We start from the raw sequence: 22928 nt of genomic DNA, 5'->3' as shown, positions 1-22928 counted from the left end.
TGGGTTGTCATTTGTCAGGCCATGAAACTTATTGGGTTGACGCACGAAAATATTTAATCTCAGTGATTTTTACTTTTAATAAAGCGAATTGTATGGCTTAAATTACAAGTTTTCTAAATAAAAGTAATCTTAGCAAGAGGCAATGGATTGATGTGGAATCATAGCTGGTGCGGATAAATGCCATTTTGCCTATAAAAAAAAATAAAAGAAAAAGAAAAAGAAGGCACGGATGGAATGCCGTTATTATTGTTTTTTCCAAAGTTAATTTTTGTTTATTTCCTAAAATTAGATGCACACTTTGCCAATATTAAAAAACTAATCTCTTCTAGCAATAATGACAGATGGGCTGTTTCTTAATTTATTCGATATGTGTATGTTTTTCTTTGTGATCATGGTTCTATGGTTGAAATCACTCATGTTGGCAAAAGAACACGGGGAGAAAGAGAGAGAGGAGAGAGTGAGGGGTTGAGGTTGCAGGCGTATGCGTCCAATGGTCCCTTTTTTTTTTTTTTTTTTTTCCGCCGAGGAAAAGGCAAAATGGGTCCATTTCCATTTGACAGTGGGTTAGGCTGTTGGCTAAATCGTCGCTCATCATGGAAACTAATAACTAATAAAACAATTAATTGGCACGATAATCGTACGGCATTGGTTGATGAGTAATTGGGAATCAAGCGTCAGCCACGAGCAGCCGGTAGGTATCTCGTGGCTACAGATGCGTTCAGCAAGTTAACTTATGCGCGGGTCATCTGTTCCATATTATCCCCTGGAAGCTATCTCGTGGGGATAGTAAGTACTCACAAAATCCTACACTTTATTGTCAAAAATTTAGCAAGATACTGCTACTAATTATTCTGTTGATAATTTTACTCGATAATGATAACAATATCTTGGCCAACAAAATAATTATAATGATAAAGTATCCACTAGGGAAAAAAAAAAGATGTTTCAGTTCAATGCTGCTACATTGGCAAAATTTGACGTTTGTTAGCTTCCTCGACAGCGGCAAATGTTTTCTTTAGAGGGAGGAGTACTGCCCTCTATTCCATCTTTATTGATATACACGTGAGTCAACAAGCTCGTAGTTAGTGTAAAATATCATTATAATTATATACTGCGTCTGCTCCTTAATGTAAAAATTAGCTGAATAACACGAGTAGATTAGAAAAATTAGTTAAATCATTTATTTGTAATAAATAGGCATCGTCTTTCTTAATATATCCTTGCTAATCATATACATTAGTTAGAATTACCATTTGACAAAATATTTAACAAGTGTAACCATTACAAGGATTACCTTAAAAAAAGAATAAATATGAGAAAAAAATAAATTGAGATCATATCTTTAGGATCAAATTAGATGTCAAGTCTGCTTTTATACTAATTATTAAATACTGGTGGTAGTATTATATAATTTATGCTCATTAAATCCTCATTCCTGCGCTGGCCAAAAAAAAAAAAATCCTATCATGCTTAGAAAAAAAGTTAAAAATACTACGTTCGATTTTTAATATAATATCGTATTTGACTTTTATTTTAATTCTAAATATAAAACATAAATTTATTTTGTCTCTTGTATTTATTTATTTTTTTTAAGGTCGTAAGTTTAACAGGAAAAGCACGGCAAGTTAAACAATAAAAGCTTTGAAACAAAGGATATATAAAGTATAAACTAGCAGCAGATACGGGACAAAGGGAGTAATATAAAAAATGCAAAAAAAGAAATATTTTTTCTGAAAATTAGGTTATGACTTGTGAGAAGGAGACCCACTGTTCTGATGGATAGTGCCCGACTTCCCGTTAGTCATAAAAGATTGACTGAGCAACCATCCCCCAAAATATTTAACATGCACAGATGAATATTGCCAGAGGATTAAAATATATTAACTGTCATTTTCTTCGACAAGAAGAAAAAAAGATGGGAAACGGCTGTCATACAGCTTACCTCAGGCTGGGCTAGCTGCTGGGTTTGTACGAGGCCCATTTGATGGTTCTTCGGGTGGAGAATTACAGAACGAGCCCAGCAGCGCCTCTGATCGAAACTTCGAGAGTCCCACACCTCAAGGACAGCAGGTTCCCTCCAGTCTTTAATAAGTTTATATTTATTTATAAATAATTAAGCGATTAAAATTTGAAGGTATGATAGAAGAGGGGTTAACGTTTGGGTTATATAAGAAGTTATTTGTAGAAATAAATTATAAGTACTATATTGAAAATGAAGGTAAATTTTGGTAAGACAGATTAGGTTGTTATGGATTAAATACGAAGGGCTAACTTTAAAAAAATAATTTTAAAATATCCATTAACATCCAGTGTGTGACCATATTGTGTCCACTCTTTATTGAAAGACAACGAGTTTCTGTGTTAATGTTGTTGTAAAAAAAAAAAATCAGTATATTTGTAAATAGATAATTAAGATCGTATTTGTTAAGATAACATTTATTACTGCTTATAAAAATATAATTAATTATTTTATATTTCAAATTTTCTCTTCTTTTTTTTTTTCGTAAAAAATATTTCAATTTTTCTCTTAAAAGGGAATAGCTGTAAGAAACGGAAAACTCTACTGTTCAATCTCGCGCCCGATTAGCGAATTCAAGTTGTTGCTCGCGCCTTCATTAATTCCAACGGACATGTAAACCGCGCCTGCCACCTCTTATGTGAAACCCTAAATCCCAACGGTTATCTGATGGCCGCGCCGACCTTCGGGAGTATTTATTAGCAGTGTCTGAGCTATCCCTTATGTCTTAGCGTCTTAGCTATCTCCCTAACAAATTTTGCAAGTCATTGTTGTTCTCTTTTGGTTTCCTGCAATTCAGAGAAAAAGAAAGCGGTGATAGCTCTTGAAAATAATTGTATTGCGTTTACTAGCCTAGATAGGTGCGGCTAAACTCGATCTGGAAAACAATTCTTTGCCGTTTCGTCACTGTCCCGACTCTTCTATGCTGCGCTTACGTTCTTTGTGGTCTCCTTAATTCGTTCATCTTGGATTGTTTGTTTGATTCTTAATACCCATTATATCATGGAAGCATCTTTATTTTTGTTATTATTAGTACGGCACAATATTTATTCAAGAGTCTATTTTATTGCTGAAATCTACTTTTGTGATGTTGTAATATTCTTGATATGCTACTGTTCTTTTCATGTTTTTTGATCCTGGAAGAACATGAAAATGAACTGCCTCATATACTTTGATCAAGACTCAATGATTAATTAGGGCGTATTTGGTCTGGTCCATTGATGCTTGTTGAAAGTTTGGTCTCTTGAGTCTGAATTTTGGGTATCAAAGCAGAGACAGATCCAAATGAACGTAAAACATGGTTTATAGTCAAGTTACATATTGGAATTGCATGCTTCGGTGGTGCTTATTTCCTTGTGGAATAAATTATGTTCAATTATGTGATGTTAGATTATCATATTTCAGGCCACAGTTCATACTTTTGTGTATTCTCAATTGCTGCTTTAACATATATAATTCTTTCATTACCTATTTACAATCCATTGAACAGCGTTTGGGAAACCTGCGGTGGTGAATATTTGAAAACGGGAAATTCACTTGAGCTTTACAAGCAAAGCTACCTTGATATCATTTTCATGCGCGCCTTTTGGTCTATCAAAAAAGCATGTTTGACTTATATGTCTCATTTGATGACTAATTTTGCTGTGGAAAAATATACTTATAGGGGTTAATTTTTTTATGTTTGCTTTAAACTATTCATATCTTTTCGGTCTGTAGCCCCTCACATACGTGCTATATACATCCTTTTTGGAAAATTCCTTTTGTACGCACACTTGAAAAGCTTGATGATGGTTGCATCGTTTGATGCTTGTTATGAATGTCTGCATGCAAAAGTGGGTAAATTGGCAGTGATTTGTATGCTTCACCTTGACCTGCAAAGCTGTCATGACATTCTTTACATGCATGTCATGAGATCTCTCAAAATGGATAATGGCTTATCAGAGAAGTGGCAATATTTTGAAATGAAATCGATGCCTTTAGCCCTGGGATTTGAACAGGTATTTGAAATGCACTCCTACGAGGCTCAATGAAATTCATATCATTTGATGCCTAATCTAAACGTGCAGAAATTTACTCATGGGAGGCTACTTTTGATATTTGCCTTAGACTATCCATGTCTTTTGGCCAGTAGCCCCCTTACATGTACGCTAAATATGTCCATTCCATGTTGTTTCGATCTGTCGCCCCTCTTACACGTGCTATATACATCTTTTTTGGAAAATTCCTTTTATAAGCACACTTGAAAAGCTTGATGATGGTTGCATCATTTGATGCTTGTTATGAATGTTTGTATACAAAAGTGGGTAAATTGGAATTGACATGTATGCTTCACCTTGACCTGCAAAGCTGTCATGACATTCTTTACTTGCATGTCATGAGATCTCTCAAAATGGATAGTGGCTTATCAGAGAAGTGGCAATATTTTGAAATGAAATCGATGCCTTTAGCCCTGGGATTTGAACATGTATTTGAAATGCACTTCTACGAGGCTCAAAGGAAATTCATATCATTTGATGCCTAATCTAAACGTGCAGAGATTTACTCATGGGAGGCTATTTTTGATTTTTGCCTTAGACTATCCATGTCTTTTGGCCTGTAGCCCCCTTACATGTATGCTAAATATGGCCGTTCCATATCTTTTCGATCTGTAGCCCCCTTTTACACATGCTATTTACATCCTTTTTGGAAAATTCCTTTTGTAAGCACACTTGAAAAGCTTGATGATGGTTGCATCATTTGATGCTTGTTATGAATGTCTTTATACAAAAGTGGGTAAATTGGGATTGATTTGTATGCTTCACCTCGACATGCAAAGATGTCATGAGATCTCTCAAAATGGATAGTGGCTTATCAGAGAAGTGGCAATATTTTGAAATGAAATCGATGCCTTAAGCCCTGGGATTTGAACATGTATTTGAAATGCACTCCTACGAGGCTCAATGAAATTCATATCATTTGATGCCTAATCTAAACGTGCAGAAATTTACTCATGGGAGGCTACTTTTGATATTTGCCTTAGACTATCCATGTCTTTTGGCTGTAGCCCCCTTACATGTATGCTAAATATATCTGTTCCATATATTTTTGAGCTGCAGTCCCTTTACACGTGCTATATACATCCTTTTTGGAAAATTCCTTCCGTAAGCACACTTGAAAACCTTGATGATGGTTGCATCGTTTGATGCTTGTTATGAATGTCTGTATGCAAAAGTGGGTAAATTGGCAGTGATTTGTATGCTTCACCTTGACCTGCAAAGCTGTCATGACATTCTTTACATGCATGTCATGAGATCTCTCAAAATGGATAGTGGCTTATCAGAGAAGTGGCAATATTTTGAAATGAAATCGATGCCTTTAGCCCTGGGATTTGAACATGTATTTGAAATGCACTCCTACGAAGCTCAATGAAATTCATACCATTTGATGCCTAATCTAAACGTGCAGAGATTTACTCATGGGAGGCTACTTTTGATATTTGCCTTAGACTATTCATGTCTTTTGGCTTGTAGCCCCCTTACCTGTATGCCAAATATGTCCGTTCCATATCTTTTCAATCTGTCGCCCCTTTTACACATGCTATATACATCTTTTTTGGAAAATTCCTTTTGTAAGCACACTTGAAAAGCTTGCTGATGGTTGCATCATTTGATGCTTGTTATGAATGTTTGTATACAAAAATGGGTAAATTGGGATTGACTTGTATGCTTCACCTTGACCTGCAAAGCTGTCATGACATTCTTTACATGCATGTCATGAGATCTCTCAAAATGGATAGTGGCTTATCAGAGAAGTGGCAATATTTTGAAATGAAATCGATGCCTTTAGCCCTGGGATTTGAACATGTATTTGAAATGCACTCCTACGAGGCTCAATGAAATTCATATCATTTGATGCCTAATCTAAATGTGCAGAGATTTACTCATGGGAGGCTACTTTTGATATTTGCCTTAGACTATTCATGTCTTTTGGCCAGTAGCCCCCTTACCTGTATGCCAAATATGTCCGTTCCATATCTTTTCAATCTGTTGCCTCTTTAAAGGTGCTATTTACACCCTTTTTGGAAAATTCTATTTGTAAGCACACTTGAAAAGCTTGATGATGGTTGCATCATATGATGCTTGTTTTGAATGTCTGTATACAAAAGTATGTGAATTGAGGTTGATTTGTATGCTTAACTTTGACATGCAAGGCTGTCATGACATTTTTACATGCATGCCTTGAGATCTCTCATAATGGATAGTGGCTTATCAGGGAAATGGCAATATTTTGAGATGAAATCGATGTCTTTGGCCCTGGAATTTGAACATGTATTTGAAATGCCCTCCTACGGGGCCCAATGAAATTCATATCATTTGATGCCTAATCTAAACATGCAGAAATTTACTTATGGGAGGCTAGTTTTGTTATTTGCTTTAGACTATCCATGTCTTTTGGCCTGTAGCCCCCTTTCATATATGCTAAATATGTCAGTTTTTGAAAATTTCTCTTTTAAGCATATTGCAGAGCTTAATGGTGGTTATTGAGATTGATTTGTAGGCTTGACCTTGACGTCAAAGCTCGATGACAATTGCACACCATTTGATGCTTGTTATGAATGCTTATATACTAAAGTGGACTAATTGAGATCGATTTGGAGGTTTGACCTTGACATGCATAAGAGTCATAACGTTCCTCACATGCATGCCTTGAGATCTTTCAAAATGGATATGTGGCCTATTAGAAAAATGACAGTATTGTGAAATGGAATAGATGCCTTTGACCCAATTATTCAAATGCTTAGTGCAATTCATGTATTTAACTTTGAATACAGGTATGATCTGTTTCTTTTGTTTTAATTGTCGTGCAATACAGCTATTTTGAATTCATTCTGTAAGTGCACTAAAATATTCCCCCTTTCTACTTCTTGTTAATGTTGGGTAGCAGGTATCCCGCACATCTAAAATCATGTGGGAAGACCAAAGTGGCTTACTTTTTTTTGTTGGGGTATGCATATTTTATTTTCCCATTTTATATTGCTTTACAATGATTGAGATTAATGTTGATGTAGAACTGGCATCGTTTTCATGATTCATTATCCTTCAAGTTTTTTAACGCTCGGTGGGGTAAGTTGCGCTTTAGAACTTTTTTTCCATTTTCTCTACAACATGTTCAGTGCAGATTGATTGAACAAAATAATCTTACCCTATCCTTGATTTCTATGTTTTGGAGATACATATACAGAATATTAAGCTGACCTTTTCATACCATTCCTGTATTTAACAGTTTTGCTGTTGATGAATTTTTTATGTCCACGGGTAATTAAAGGAACTAAGAATTGAAATGACAGTAATTATCGTTTTGACTGGTTAGGATTGTTTTGTAAGGATTTTGGCCCGGGGGTTCCCTTTTTCCTGGCAATTTCAGTCGTGTCATAAGAGACATATAGTGTTGTTATTTCCTTAGAGCAGTTTTTCTTTTGGTTTCTCCATGTTATTTGTTTGTGTAGGTATGGTCTAGCTCTAAGGGTCATGATTATGGGACTCTTTCTGTTTTTTAAAAAAAGGAATTGTAATTATGGTTTTCAAGTTCTTCCTTTTCAATTTCCTTTGGTTGTCTTTTAAAGCTAGAATGGCATCAGTTTTCATGAAAATCAAAATTTTCCAATTAGAGCTTAGACGGTTCCTGTTCATCAGCATATGTGAGAACATGCTACTTTGGCATGGCAGTGGATTATCAATACAATTTTATCTGATTTCAAGCAGAACTCTAGCTGTGCGAATGAAAATGAAAAGGCTCCATCAGTTGACAGCAAGTTACATGAGCCTTCTGCAATATGATGACATTAGATAGATTATTCCTGTGTTAATGTTGATATTTGCATCTAAATCATATGACAAATTAAAAATATCCGTATACTGATGATTGGACTGATTCTAGTCTTCTAAAAATCGTAAAGCATAGATGAATAGGTTTACACAGATAAAATTTAGACATGTATATAGGGAGGGGAATTCCTGTGCGGATTGCCTCGCTAGTATATGTTTTGAGTTAGAAGAGGTTTTTACTGTTTTTGATATGCCTATGAGAAAGGTAAAGGAGTAGTTGTACAAGGACTTAGTGGGAGTTGCTTTCCCACATATGATTTTGAATCAATAAGATTGGGCTCTTAGACCCGTACTATTCACACACACAAAAAAATCTGTGTATTTTGTTTGTGAATTCTTTCACCGAAGCATCCCATTATGCTCCCTCAAGTGGTTGACATTATCAAATCTCGCTTCTTAACTTCTTACTTGGCGTATTGAAGAAAATATCAGTTCTTGAACTCAACAACGGAGACTTGACAATAACTGGCAGGTGCACATACAGGGCAAATATTTACCCTTTTCACTTCAGATCTGTGCCTCTAGATGTGTCTATCATTTGAAGGTAATTCATTGGTGTATTTTGCACCGTGTTGAAATAATCTTCAATGATAATGTCTCATCATATTATCCGTGGTAAGGTAATATCTTTGCTTTTTTCCCCAATGGCGCATGAAGAATTTACTATTGGTTGGGATTTATTCCTTCTGTATGCACTTTTTTCCCTCGGCTAGGGATATATTCTTATACATACGCTTTAATCTTGAGAAGCTTGTCTTTAGATATTTAAGGAGGAGATATAGATATGATGTGCTCTTTTTTAATTTTTAGGGTTAAGGTGCGCCCAGCACCCTGAACTATTTCCTCAGGTGCATCAGTGTCCTAAAGTAATTTTTGGTGCATCCAATGTCCCAAACTAATTAAAATGATGCATCCATATCCCGGGCTAACAGAAAAGTTAAGTTTAACCGTTAGTTGACCGAAAAATCTGACGTGGCGGACACATAGGCATCTGATGTGTATTATTTTGACGAGTTAACACCCTGAACTATTTTTCCAGGTGCGTCCAGTGTCCTAAAGTAATTTTTAGTGATCTAGTTCCAAACTAATTAAAACGGTGCGTCCACATTCTAGGCTAACAGAAAAGTCTCGTTTGACCGTTACTTTGCTGATTCAGCTAAAGGCTGATCAAAAAATCCTACATGACGAACATGCAAGCGTCTGATGTGTATTATTTTGACTAAAGCTCCCGAGACGAGCCCAGTGGTGGCGGGTGTTTTCTCAGAAGGCGATGACGATGTCGATGGAATGACTAAGGAGAAGTTTACTGTGTTCTACGAGGAGGAAAGCAAATGCGAGATGGATGAGAAGTCGACAGAGATGAAGATGGAAGTGTGCTGTGACAGTGGTTGTGGTTTCAAATCGGAGTGGTGGAAGAAATGGGATAAAATGTTAAAGACGAGGATGGGATTGAATGGGTGGTACATGTATCAGGATTTAAGAGGGTGAATCGATGGTCTTTTTTTTTTTTTTTTTAAGTTTAAAAACTGGCAGAAGATAAATGTTAGAAGAGGAAGAAATAAATTGAATTTTCAGTCAAAATAATACATATCAGACACCTGCGTGTCCATCATGTAGGATTTTCGATCAACCTTCAGCTGAATCAACAAGGTAATGGTCAAACGAGACTTTTCTGTTAGTCTGAGATGTGGACGCACTGTTTTAATTAGTTTGGGACATTGGATGCACCAAAAATTACTTTATGACACTGGGCGCACCTGGGAAAATAGTTCAGGGTACTGGGCGCACCTTAACTCGTCAAAATAATACACATTAGATGCCTATGCGTCTACCATGTCAGATTTTTTGGTCAACTAACGGTCAAACTTAACCTTTCTGTTAGCCCGAGATATGGATGTACCGTTTTAATTAGTTTGGGACACTGGATGCATCAAAAATTACTTTAGAACACTAGATGTACCTGAGAAAATAGTTCGGGGTACTGGGCGCATCTTAACCCTAATTTTTAAATCGATACAAAAAATTATAAGCTATAAACATAAATAGTACGACTTGCTTGAGACATTGTATGGACAGAATAAAGAGGATGTAGTTCCCCTTTTTGTGTTCTTTTTTTAGTTTTAACTTTTATTTATACAATTACCTTTTAAATCATATGAAAAATTAATCTTTTAGTCTTTAAGTTTTGACTAACTTGTAATTTAGTTCTTGAATTTTTGACTTAATTGAAATGTAGTCTCTAATCTTTCTATCATTTGTAATTTTGGCCTTATCATCTATGAACCCATCATGAGTCAGTACTGAGGCATTCATGTGGCATCTAACTCAGCTCCACTTAGATTTTACGTAAAATGAAAAAAGAAAAAGACTGAATTGAGTTTCCTTCACTGCCGGATAAGCTACTTTTGTGATATTGTAATATTCTGGATAGGCTACTTTTCTTTTCATGTTTTTTGATCCTTGAAGAGCATGAAATTAAATTGCCTCGTATGCTTTGATCAAGATTCATTAAGTAGAGCGTGTTTGGTCTGGTCCATTAATGCTTGTTGAAAGTTTGGTCTCTTGAGTCTTAATTTTGGGTGTCACAGCAGAGAGAGATCCAAAATGAGTTTAAAACATGGTTTATAGTCAAGTTATATGTTGGAATTGTCTGCTTCAGTTGTGGTTATTTCCTTATGGGATAAATCTTGTTTGATTATGTGATGTTAGATAGTATGTTTCAGGCGACAGTTCATACTTTTGTGTATCTTCATTTGCCGCCTTGACATATATCATTCTTTCATCAGCTATTCGCGTTCCATTGATCAGCGTTCGGGGAACTTGTGCTAGGGGATATTTGAAAATTGGAAATACACTTGAACTTTACAAGCGAATCTAACTTGATATCATTTTCATGCATGCTTTCATCATCAAAAAGCATTTGGGTTATTTGAGAAATGACGTATATTTCATTTGATGACTAATCTTGATGTGCGAAAATATACTTTTAGGTGTTCTAAATTTGATGTTTGCCTTAGACTTGTGTTGTAGTTGATGTTTGTTATGAATGCTTGTATACAAAAGTGGTTAAATTGAGATTTATTCGTAGGCTTGACCTTGCCATGAAAAGCCGCCATAATGTTCCTTACACACATGGCTTGAGATCTCTCAAAATGGACATCTGGCTTATTAGAGAAATGACAACATTTTGAAAAGAGATATATGCCTTTGGTCTTGGGATATGAAATGCGCTCCTATGAGGCTTAATGAAATTCATATGCCGAATCTGAATGTGCAGAAATTTACTTATGGTGGTTTACTTTTGTGTTAGCTTCGACTCTTGTTCTTTGTTGCTTACAATCCCCCCACATATATGATGAATGTGTATTTCTGAAAAATTTTCTTGTAAGCCTCTGTTGGACACCGATTGCGTCTTCATAGACTTCAGCCTCTGCCCCAATTACTTCCTCCCTTTGGGTCACGTAGTATTCGAATTTCATGGCCACCTCATCCCTACAGTTTCTAGTTTCAAGGCTATGCGTATTGGATTGTAAGGGTAGAAGCAGGCTACGCTTTTATCAGAGTCTTGAGGCCTAGCGTATTTAAAGTCTAGCATAATCTATTTAATAAGTAAGGCTTAGGATTTAGGATATGTTTGTATTTAGGTCTATTTAGACAAGTAGGCTAAGCCTATTTTTATAAGACTTAGCCTATAAGCTTGTCTGTCTTAGTTTTTTTTTTTTAAATTTGCACTATTCTATATAATATAATACAAATTAATTTTATAAATAATTTATAAAATTGCACACATTACAATATTCCTATGTAAAATTAGTTTCCTTTCATTCATAAGTTATTCACTTTTACTTTTCTCTTTTATCGCTCAAAATGGCGATACTAGCTCACTTTCTCTTCCCTTATTTGTATTACTCCCTCCGTTTCTTATTATAAGAGACAAATAATCAAATTGCGTTGATAAAAAAAACAATTATAATTAGTTGAAGACAATTAATGTGTAAAAAATATAATATTTTTTCCAACAATACCCTATTAATAAGAGAGAGAGTATGAAAGAGAACAATTAAATTATTAAAAGAAAGAGAAGTGAGAGGGAGAGAGAGTATGAGTTGGAGACAAAATAAATAGGGGTAAAATAGGAAATCAATACAAAAAAATAGAGACAACTTTTAAGTGTCTCTTATATATAGGAACATGTCATAAGCATCAAATGTCTCTTATAATAAGAAACGGAGGGAGTATTTGCTAAAACATAATAATTGTTATACACTTATTTTAGTAATGCTTAAATGAAATATTATAATCATAATAGAAAGAGTTTGGCATAATCTATACTACCTCCGGTTTTTAATATAAGACCTTGTTTGATTTTTGTTTTAGTCCTAAATATAAGACCCCAATCCACTTTGTCTCTTATATTTATACATTTTTTCCTAAAGTAGCCCTTCTAACAATAATAATTCTAGTCAATACACTTGATTAGTAAGGATATTTTAGGAAAGACAACACTTATTTAGGACAAATAACTAACTCAACTTACTTCTTTAATCTCCTCAAATTAGTCAACTGGCTCTTATAATTAAAACCGGAGGTAGTACTAAAAACCAAAAGAGGCAAACTGTAGTTTCACATGTCACTTATTATGCTTGGTTAATTTCATAAAGTATATTTGATTCAACAATTATTGTCACTATATGTGTGTGTGTATTTTTGCCTTGCTAAACTCATATTGCAAGTGAGAATGAATTACAAACTCTTAAAAAACATAACATAGGTTTTGAAATAGGTTTAACAGGTTATATACTTACATATGAACTTGAAGACATAGATTTTTAAACCTATTTACATGTGTACATTTTAAGTAGGTTTTTAAAAAGGTTTTAGGCCTTGTCAAGTCTTTTGAAAGTTTAGGTTCAGGTTTAAATAAAAAATGTCTATATGCATGTTTAGGTCTAATCCCAGGTTTGAGATGTTTATTGCAGGCTCAAATTTATTTAGCTAAAGCCTAATCTAACTTAGTCTATTTACATCCCTGTTAGATTCTCTAGCTCTTCTTACAAGTAGAATTGGTAATATAAATTGAACATGTAAGTCCAACTAAAATTAGTGGGTTGGAGTTATCTAAAAACCAACTAGCTAGTAAATGAGTTTTTTTTTTAACCCGCAAGTTAACCTGTAATTTTTTTATTAATTATTATAATTATATTATTGTTTGCTATGTCCTATCTGAAAAACTAACAAAAATATTTATATAATTTATTTAGTGTTTTTAATCAAGTATTTAAGTGAAGAAATTCTATTATATTTTTTTATAATGTATAAAGAAATCAAATCTACCAACCCATCAATGTGGGTTAGAATTGGTTAAAAGTTAACTCGTATGCAAACAAACTTTTTTAGGTGGCACTACACAAGCTTGATTTGTTACGAGTCAGTCGACAATTTGCGGGTTGACTTGTAGTACCAATCCTGCCTTGAGCAACCTCTCATTTACAAAATTTTTTGTGTTCAACTGGAACACATCGCATAGTGTAAGGGTTTATTCAACTCTAAAAATAATAAGCACCGTATTAGAGAGCCAAAGGGATATACTATCTTTGTTCTTAATATAAGACTTCATTTGATTTTTATTTTGGTTATAAATATAAGAATCCAATCTACTTTGTCTTTCATATTTATGTCTTTTTTTTTAAGGATAATTCGAGCAAATACACTTAATCAATAAGGATATTTTAGGAAAGATAATACTCATTTACTACAAATAACTAATTTAACTTATTTTGTTAATCTCCTCAAATTAGTCAACTAGCTCTTATAATTAAAACTGGAGGTAGTATTTCATAATTAATAAAAATGGGTACGAGATAAGAAATTATATCCTATCAGTGTCATAACCGTGTTTATAATTTAATCCATGGGAATTAGTGTTGAGATATGAAATTGGCATGGGTAACAGCCGGGGCAAATAATATGAAAATTATAGAATGTGGCCTATGGTGCCGGTCTCGATGTCGCAGCATTTCAATCCAACGAATTTGTTGGATTTAAAATTTTTTGATATTATAATTTTTAATAAGAATTGAAAAGCTATGGAGTCAAAATATTTTGCATGTAATTGATATATATTTTTTAATAAATTCTAATTCTAATTGAAATATTTAAAAGCGTCGGTTGCCTCCCAAAAGATTATTGTACCTCGCCCAATCAAAAAACGATATGATTTTTAAAATTTCTAGTAGCAAATTTGCGCTCCACCTAATTAATTTAACCTCGATTTATAAATTTCTGTTAATCTAAAATGTTTGGAAGAAAAAATATTAACGAATACTACATGCTGTTGGTCAAGAAAAGAAAGCAACGGGCGCAAAATTCGTAAAATAAGATTGTGGCGTGAATAGTTTAATCATTTATTTATATAAATATTGTCATTTAAAATTCCTGATGTTATTAGTTGTGATATATCGCTATAAAAAAACTCTTCAGCAATCATTTTTGGTGTAACCAATGAGTTATGATTATCAGTTGCCAATAACTTTTGCAGAAAATAAGACTTCTAATTGAAAAAAAAAATGCGCACACATGATATGACTCAAAGGCTGTTAAAATACAGAGTTATTAATAGATCATGAAAGATATTGCCTTCGCCTCAAAATATAAGTTAAACTTTATTAAAAAATTGGTTTTTTTTATAAGATAACATTTACTTTTGTCTAGGCATTTAGCGAGTTTTTGTCCAATTTTAACCCCATATATTTTCTTTCCCTTTAATTTATTTATTACATTTTTTACTTATTCTTTTTATTAACAAGGGTCTATTTGGAAAAAAAATACATATCTTATATATTTATTGTTTTAAATTGATTTTAATTGATTTCTTGATAGTTGTCTTGTATTTTGAACCATGAGGAGTAAAATACTCGTACCAATTTAGCTAATTATGCACGTTAAAGTTCCATACTCTAACTTGTTAATGAAAAGTCTGTTTGTGTCTTACAGGGTAATCGCAAAGGTGAACCAATCCTGTAGAACAAGATATTTCTTGACGCACCCAGACTGCTCAAAACCTCCGTTCTAGGTAAAGTGATTCCTATGCGGAGAGCTAAAACGGATAAAGCAGGATTAGGGGCAGACGATGTTAGGCACTTAGGCCTAAAACATCTTTCGCTTAGATTGGTGAATCTGACTTTTCTTCTTGTGCAATCACATCCAATTGCGGATCAACCTTGACCAACTAGACCTGATAACGTTATGTGCCTAACCAAAGAGAAATTCAATTGGGACCAAAAACACAAAAAACCATTGACCCACTAGTGGTCCTCTGTGTCTGGACCCCAAAAAAATGGGTAGCTGAGCAGCTCCAAAGACTCGGTGGCCAGTGAAATGATACTTCTAGGAAGCTGGGTTCCATAATAATTAAGTGGAGGCATTTGAAAAGTAGGCAAATAGATAGGTAGTTTTGACTAGACCAAGCAAGCATATGGGTCTGCTTGATGGTCTGGCGTCTATCACGACATTGTTAACCAACATCTCTCACCGCACACCAATAGGAGGAGTAGGATATAAAGGGAAGGTGTTTTCTTGTGTTTAAAAATGAGCATGTTTGCTCAATAAGGTTACTGTATAAACTGTCAACCTCATTTACAAACTTTATTGAGGGGTGGGCCGATGTTTCTCAAATTCCACTGTTCTTTCCCTCTCTGTATGGGAAAGTAAGAAGGAGAAGAAGTGGTCCTCATTATTATGCGTCTAGCCCCTCTTCATTGTGTCCCTTCATCATCGTTGCTCCTCACATGCACTTTATATGCTGCGTTTACTTGTGGGGCCTTTTATTGTTGGGTTGACGTTAACAGTGTGGCAGTATTTTGGGACTGTCTTCTATCTCTTTCCTTTTTCTGTTTTTTTTTTGGCGGTGGGCGTTTTGGACATTTGATGACACAAATTTTATCTTTTTGAATTATTTGAATGGAAAGGCAGATTCATTATATCTTGAGCCTTTGAGAAAAGTAACCGTTATATATTCCATGACTGATATCTCTGCATGTTGAGTTAGAAAGAAGGAATGGTGGGATTTCATCTCAATTTCTTTTTTTGGATCCTTCGAGTAGTAATCATTTTGAGTTTATGAACATAATGAGCAGGATTTTTTTTTTTTAAATCTGCGTGCACTGCATTTAAGTTAACTTGAAAAATTTAAGTTAATTCTTCAATAAAATTTAAATTCTGTGGAATGTTCTTGCAATTGAATGTGTTACGGTACTGTGCTATTCTGATGAACATTGGATATCACCTAAAAACAATATGATAAATTAAAGGAAGCTAACAATAAAACGCGATCTCGTTCACTTACCACTTTTCCCCCCTTGGCTGAAAATAGCTGAGAAATCACCTGTAATTGCGAGTCCTCTGAATTCCTTTATAAGGTTGTCGAAAAATGCATTGCTATATATATTAACATAGTTCTGAAATCATTTGTTCGTGCTTGGAGTATATATACAATAATATTCTCCAACTAGAGGCTTTCAAATATATCTCAAATATCTAATTTCGAGCGGCAATAGATCCTGCGACGGGACCAGAAGAAAAGGCAGGTCTTTAAATATACGAGTATTTATGTCTGCAAATGCAACAAGATTGTCTTGTGCGGAAAAATTAATGAAATCAAGTAATACTCACCGTCATATACGATGCTGGATTGTTCATTTTCAAATTATTCTTCTTGGTGAACTGACAGGCCCGGTGGGAACCGATATATTATTCAATACTTAACTAACATTATTACATTACAGTATGTGCTCTTTTTTTTTAACCACCAGGTTATTAGTTAAAATGAATGCTCAATTTGCTTGTTGTAAAAAAAGAAAAGTTCGACTCTTCGAAGTTGGAAAAGAAAAGGGTGTGAAGAGATAGAAAACGAAGAGGACGAAAGGGAAAATAGTAACGAAACAAGTTGGGATAATGGAAGTCAAAATCACACATCCCAACAATTTCGACAAGGCCATGAAGCTTAGTTCAGCATGAGTGGGCGGTGATTGATTGCCTTTTCTTCTCTAAATTTTATAGATAGGCAATATATTGGGTAGTGCCATTGTCATATGAAATAATCTCTGACCCTTTCTTGGTGCTGCCACCATATCAAATGATTAAAGTAGACAGTTTCATCAGTACTAAACTATCAGTGTCCTCCTCATCCTCTCCTCTTTCCCCCAGAGAAGGAATCTCCCAAGTCTCACATTTCCACTCACCTAAAAACCAAACCCATCACCTAACATTAACACATCCTTGTCTTTCTCTTTCTCTCCTGTTCAGACAACCATGAAATGCAAAACATGAAGATGCCGGCCTAACTACCGCGTCCCTGTGTTCCTTAAAAGTCTCTAAAAGCGAAAAGGAAAACACGTCCCTTTTCTGAGGGGTTAGTTTCGCCATTTTAAAGCCAGCCTTTGATTTTAAGCACCTTGGTGCATGTCATTCTCTCCTCTTCATTGTTGATTATTAGTGTGACGATGAATTTAAAAACATGTCATTTTTTTGCAGCACACATCCATCACTTTAACTTTTAACAATACTCATCATCTTACAAGTAATTACTTCTTTTCATGATGTCACTTCAATTTTGAATCATACCCACAATAAGTAGATGAATAATTCTCCCCCGCCAGGTATAGATATATGGATATATCTCTCTCCTAACATAGAATTCCAAAATGTCCTTTTTGGCATTAGGACTATTCAGTTCGATATAATAATAAGCTGTTATATATGAGTCAACTTCAATCAACCCCTACCTTTGCAACGACTGTCTGCAGATAAACATGAACCTGTTGTTGCGGGATATGTTCCTTCATAATGGTAGCAAAAGACCCGCCCTAGGTCTCAATTGAACAAGGTTCTGCCTCGTACCAAAGCTAGACATATGAGACATAATCTAAAGTCGGTAGGCTTACATTCATATGATGTGTATATATATCTAATTTGAATATATAAAGATGTCTTATCTTCTCCATTTCTCTCGTTTCACTATCTGTAAATTAATTGGGGGGGGGGGGGAGTATGATTTACAAGCTAAGTGCTATTGATGTTTGGCAAGCTGCATTGCTGCAACTGCAAAATGGCATTGAAAAATCACTTTCTGTACTGCAAATTTAGAGCAGACCACTAAAACCCTTTATATAATGACTTTTCTCAACTACATTGCATTGAATCTGCAGAAGCCATGTCCTTTCTCATCACCCCATCTGTCTCCACATTATGATGGATTCACGCACACGTGTGTGTCTGGACAAAACCTTCATGCGAACCCAACTGTCTTCTACGCTTTATTATCGCCACACGTGTGAACTGTTCTATTTGCAGACCAACAAGTACGATATAATACATTGTACAGAATACGAGACGATACTACATAATTCTGCATTAGGTCTTTGGTATATGAAACTTTAACCTATTTGAACCTGGAGAAAACAGTCAAGATGGTATATGTCGTTTCCTTATTCTGCGTTTGAAATCAAGAAATGCTTAAAAGAAGTAGAGAATCCGAAGCGGAAGGCTGTTCATCAAATAAATATGGGAATAACTTGATTCATTTACATATCAATCATCTCATCATAACTAATCATTGTTAATTTCGAGAAAAATAAGAGCCGAAGTGATGTATGGGCCTTCTTATATATGGGATCAAATAGATTTCAACAAAAGAAAGAAAATTTTCACATTTCACATAGAGAAGCCCCAAACGTTATTCTTCGTAGTGAGGAGACAGTTTTCATCGTCACAGGTGAAGATCCAAACTCACATGGTCGTGAACGCCGGGTTTAGAGTCATAAACAAGGCGATTCTGCGAAGCGGAACCAGCGACCTGATGAGAAGCCCCCGCATTAATTTCGTCGCCGGCAAGCAAGGGCAACGAATGCTGTAAGTGCAACGAACGGTCGCGGTTGAAAGTAGTAGGGTTATTTTGGACGGTGGCGGGGATCCGCCACAAGGCTAAGGGGCTACCGTTGATGGGTTGCAGATGAGGATATGAGGTCGCGCTATGGCTTCCATAAAACCTGCCACCGGCAGAGTTACTATTATGCCACGGGGGGTACGGGGCAGAGCCGAGCCGGTAGTTCATGAGGCCATAGACATGAGAGGCGGCGTCGACGGACGGGCCATTGTGCCCCATGGCGGACTGAAGGTGGGCTCGCTTGGCGTGCTGACGCTCCCGTTTATGAGCGTTTTGGTGGCCACCTAAGGCTTGAGAGGTGGGGAAGTTTCTACAACAGTAATGGCATTCGAATCGGCGGCTAGTTTCAGCGTTGTCGGCGGCGGCGGCGGCGTCCTTGGAATCGAGATCAAAAGCATTATTGTTGGCGGTGGTAGCGTCGGAGGAGTGGGCATCATCGGCGGCAGAAGGAGAGTCGGCGTTGGGGAATTCAATGCCGAAAAGCTTAACAGGCTTCTCTTTGAGAGGAGGAGGACGGATAAAAGGGAGCTGCGAGAAAGACTGAACGTTCATGAAGTCATGAGTCTCTCTGTCCGACTTGTCCATGAGAGAGGGAGAGAGAGGGAAACGTGTGTGTATATATGAATGAGAAAGAGAGGAGGGATAGAGTTCAGGGGAAGTGATGTGAGAATTAATTAGGTGAACGAGGAGGAGGAGGAGGAAGAAGAAGAAGGGAGAAAGGAGTATTCGGGAGGGGTGGGACCCGGTGGGGAAGCAGAGCAGAGGGTACTGAGATCAAATGGACAACTGGGAGGGGGGTGAGGGCTCATATATCTCATAGTGAAAGCCCTGACAACCCCACAAACTTCGACTCTCTTCCTCCTAATTTTGCTTTCTCTCATCAGTGTCTGCGCTTTCTCCCCACTTCTATTTTCCAACTAATTTTATGAGTTTTTCCTCCCTGCCAATACAAAAGGTCACAATAGCATTAATTAACCCTGCATAACAAAACAATACTATGTGAGGCTAGCCAGTGATTAAGAAGTTCCCAATCATTAAGATTTAGCTTTTCTGTAAACGTGATCAATGCTGATGATCCAATTGCGCATAATAACATCCATTATTTCTTATGGGTTAAACTGCAATTTTAACTCAAATCTTATCTTTCAAGTATAATTTTATCTCTGATCTTTTTAGTAGTGCAATTTTACCTTTGATTATTGAGTATAAAATTGCACATGAGAAATAAGATTAGAGGTATAATTGCATTTGAGAAATAAAATCAATGATAAAATTGCACCTTAACCCCATTTTTATTATGACTACCAAACCGGTGATTATAGGAAATCTCATCCCTTGTCAGTGATGAATAACGGTTAATTGTGAAGCAGATATAATTAGGAGATTTTTGTTTTCTTAACAAATCTTGAAGACTTGAAGAGGGTTAGTTTATCAAATAAAATCAGTTGTACGTGAAGACTGAAGGGTGAAATTCTTCTCAATTTGCTTGATCAAAAAGTGGCCGGATAATTTCGGGGAGGCAGACGTTTTAGTTTACCCATTAAAAAAAATATTTTCATGCTCTCAGACACACGAAAAAAAAAACATGAACTTTTCATGCCGCTGATTTAATCTGAATTTTGATATAGCTGATTAATTATTCAAATAGTGACAAAATTTACTTTTTCCCATATATGAAATAATGTTTATTTCCAGTACAATCTCGGATCCTTGTTATAAGTATTCCTGTACAAATCAATATGCTTGAAAAATCTCTTCCATTCCCTCCTTTTAAGGCTAAAATCATTCGTAATTAAAAAAAAGTTTAATTAATTGTCCACTCCATGCATGATCAATTCCCAGCTATTTCAAACAAAGTCGCATTATTTTTCTTTTTAAAAACACACATCCGGATCATATCATCATATATTATAATTGATGATCAGCGGTGCTGCCATGAACAAATTAAATGATCTTGCTTCCAGTTCGTGTTCAATTATAGAATGAAACTCTTCAAAAACGTTACGGTAAAAATTGGAAAAGAGTGGTCCTTAAATCAGACTCCACGAATGTCTAAGGGATTAATTGTAGACATCTCACCTTTTCTTTGCCAGTCTATTCCTTTCTCGTTTTGAACTTTGAATGATATGTACGAACACATGTTTAATTAATTGTCTTGCTTCCTCATTATGAGCCACTTCTTATGATGCCCTTCTTGTTTTCTCCTTCGTTAGCTTGTTTTATCATTAATAATCCTGTGCCAAAATTCACAGTGATATGAGTTTGCCATATGAAAGGTGAAAATAAAGCTCTCTTTTAACAGAATTGATCATGGTCATATATATAGAATCAAAGAGATATGAAGGTGGCGAATAACTTTTGGCCATTATTGTTCATGATAATTAACCACGAATTGTGGATAAATTTATCTGAAAGTACATGCATTATATATACTACTCCTCCAATCCTTAGTATAGGATGTAATCTTTGAGTAGATTTTGATCCTAGATATAAAACATATTTATCATATTTTTTTAATTTTTTTTAAAATTATCTCTATAGATACTCTCTTAACTATAATCAAGTAAGAGTGGAGGGAAGAATATTAAGAAAGATGATCATAGTGTTTTAAAAAAACATGTTATATTTCTTATAATTAACTAATTTATGTAATCTTTTTAATCTAATTAAATTAGTTAGATAGGTCTTATATTAATAACAGGAGGAGTATATCAAGTACCATGTAGTATTTTGATATTATTCACCATTCTTCTGATTTTTTGCAGCATACATGCACCTTGAATCAAGTAAATTTGTGAAAATAATAGTTGAAAATTGTTGTGATTAAGTTTAAAATAATTCGGAAAAAAAAACTTAAGAAATGAAATTATTTTATCGCTGACTAAAGTTAAAACGCGAAATAAGTTTAAAACAATTTAACGTTCCTGGAACTGATTCTTTTCCCTGCTTCTTTCACCAATCCCCTAACTCTCAAGACATGTATTTATAATGGAGTTGAAGAAAAAGCTCTGACTTGAATATCCAATTTTGAACAGCATTATCATAAGGGTCAGAAACTAGAAATGAATATAGCACCTACTCGTATAATTGCAGAACGCAGAAAACTATTATAGGTAAAAACTAAAAACAATAATTTTACCAAAAAAATGCTAAAAACAAAGAAATCTATCTTTTGTCATGCACAAAAGGTAAGGGAATATATCTATCAAGCTGCTGTTTTTTTTTTTTTTCCTTCCTCTTTCACCTGTTTCAATGACTACGCCTATCCAAGTCTCTCTTTATCGTTTTTGTTACCTCAAAAAGTTACCCCTTAATTATTCGGCGAGAGAGAAAAGAGAGGGAAGGCGACCTCTCTTCTTGTTGCTATAAAGTAGTTGTCTGTGAAGAGAATTCTCTTAAATTTTCAGCGAATATTTCATAGAATTCATTCAAAATAGCAATTCAATGATATTATTTTTAGTAACCTTTTCCCTCTTTCTGCAAAAACAGCCTGCTTTATTTATGCATGCTTGACTCGTTTTTGCCATATACCTTATTGATCTCTCACTCAGTCACTCTTCAACTACATCTCACTCTTTCATAATTCTGCACCTTTCTTGGCCATCGACATGTCACCATCCCTATTTTCTTTCCCCCTCATAATTACTTTCTGAGCTGTCATTAAGATAACCAGCTTCCATTGGAAGTACTTGCGATAAATATCTCTATTTCGAATTCATCCATCTGCCCTAGCCTTTATGGCTTTGGCTGTTCTGTTGAATGCCCTTAAAGTGATTTGAGAATTAGGAATGATAATTTTTGAATAATTAAGTTAATAATAACAGAAGTTGGTATGGATGATTAAGGTTGCAGAAGGAAAACGCTAACATCGTCGAGTGTTGAATTCCCTCGATTCTGTTAATTAAGAATGTTGCTTGGTGGACATTTATTAAGAAGATTCTCCCGTATCCAATATTAACAACTAGTTTGGTTGTAATTGGATATAATTAATTACTTATGCTTTCAGGCATGTGTATTAATTAATTTTCTGGGTTAGACCTGTGATGAATTCCCAACATGGCACTAGCGTCTTGTGCCTTGCTTGGTAGGATTTTGGGATTTTCCC

At 35.2% G+C, this 22928-nt stretch overlaps 1 protein-coding gene and 1 long non-coding RNA gene across 4 annotated transcripts; one reads left to right on the top strand and one right to left on the bottom strand.

Moving 5' to 3' along the window:
- The first annotated feature begins 5995 nt into the window (after positions 1 to 5995).
- LOC114734145 (uncharacterized) lies at positions 5996 to 11190 on the top strand. The gene is made up of 2 exons (XR_003739137.1): positions 5996 to 8425; positions 10970 to 11190. It is a non-coding gene; the product is annotated as an uncharacterized LOC114734145 (long non-coding RNA).
- A 6792-nt stretch (positions 11191 to 17982) lies between these two features.
- Positions 17983 to 19609, bottom strand: LOC114734169 (zinc finger protein GIS-like). 3 transcript variants are annotated; one of them, XM_028921719.1, is made up of 2 exons: positions 18671 to 19609; positions 17983 to 18329 (listed from the first exon to the last, which is right to left on the bottom strand). In XM_028921719.1, the coding sequence occupies exons 1-2, from the start codon at positions 19406 to 19408 to the stop codon at positions 18315 to 18317; spliced, it is 753 nt and encodes a 250-aa protein (XP_028777552.1). In that variant the 5' UTR covers positions 19409 to 19609; the 3' UTR covers positions 17983 to 18314. The 3 variants fall into 3 exon arrangements, with proteins under 3 accessions (XP_028777552.1, XP_028777551.1, XP_028777550.1); XM_028921718.1 differs by having other exon boundaries at positions 17984 to 18221; XM_028921717.1 differs by lacking the exon at positions 17983 to 18329 and having other exon boundaries at positions 18407 to 19608.
- Between the last annotated feature and the right edge of the window lie 3319 nt (positions 19610 to 22928).

This window comes from Neltuma alba, unplaced genomic scaffold, assembly GCF_004799145.2.
Source record: "Neltuma alba isolate B1F8T4 unplaced genomic scaffold, ASM479914v2 tig00013081_pilon, whole genome shotgun sequence".
NCBI lineage: Eukaryota > Viridiplantae > Streptophyta > Magnoliopsida > Fabales > Fabaceae > Neltuma > Neltuma alba.
Note: the sequence above shows the minus strand (reverse complement) of the source record. Positions and strands in the feature narration are given on the sequence as shown.

What these genes read in the sequence shown, in the direction of transcription:
- LOC114734169 (XM_028921718.1), bottom strand. Translation starts at nt 19,408, where the DNA reads ATGGACAAGTCGGACAGAGAGACTCATGACTTCATGAACGTTCAGTCT. An exon ending in AACCCGGCGTTCACGACCAT is followed by an intron (nt 18,222 to 18,670) that starts GTGAGTTTGGAT and finishes GTCTGCAAATAG; the next exon opens with AACAGTTCACACGTGTGGCG.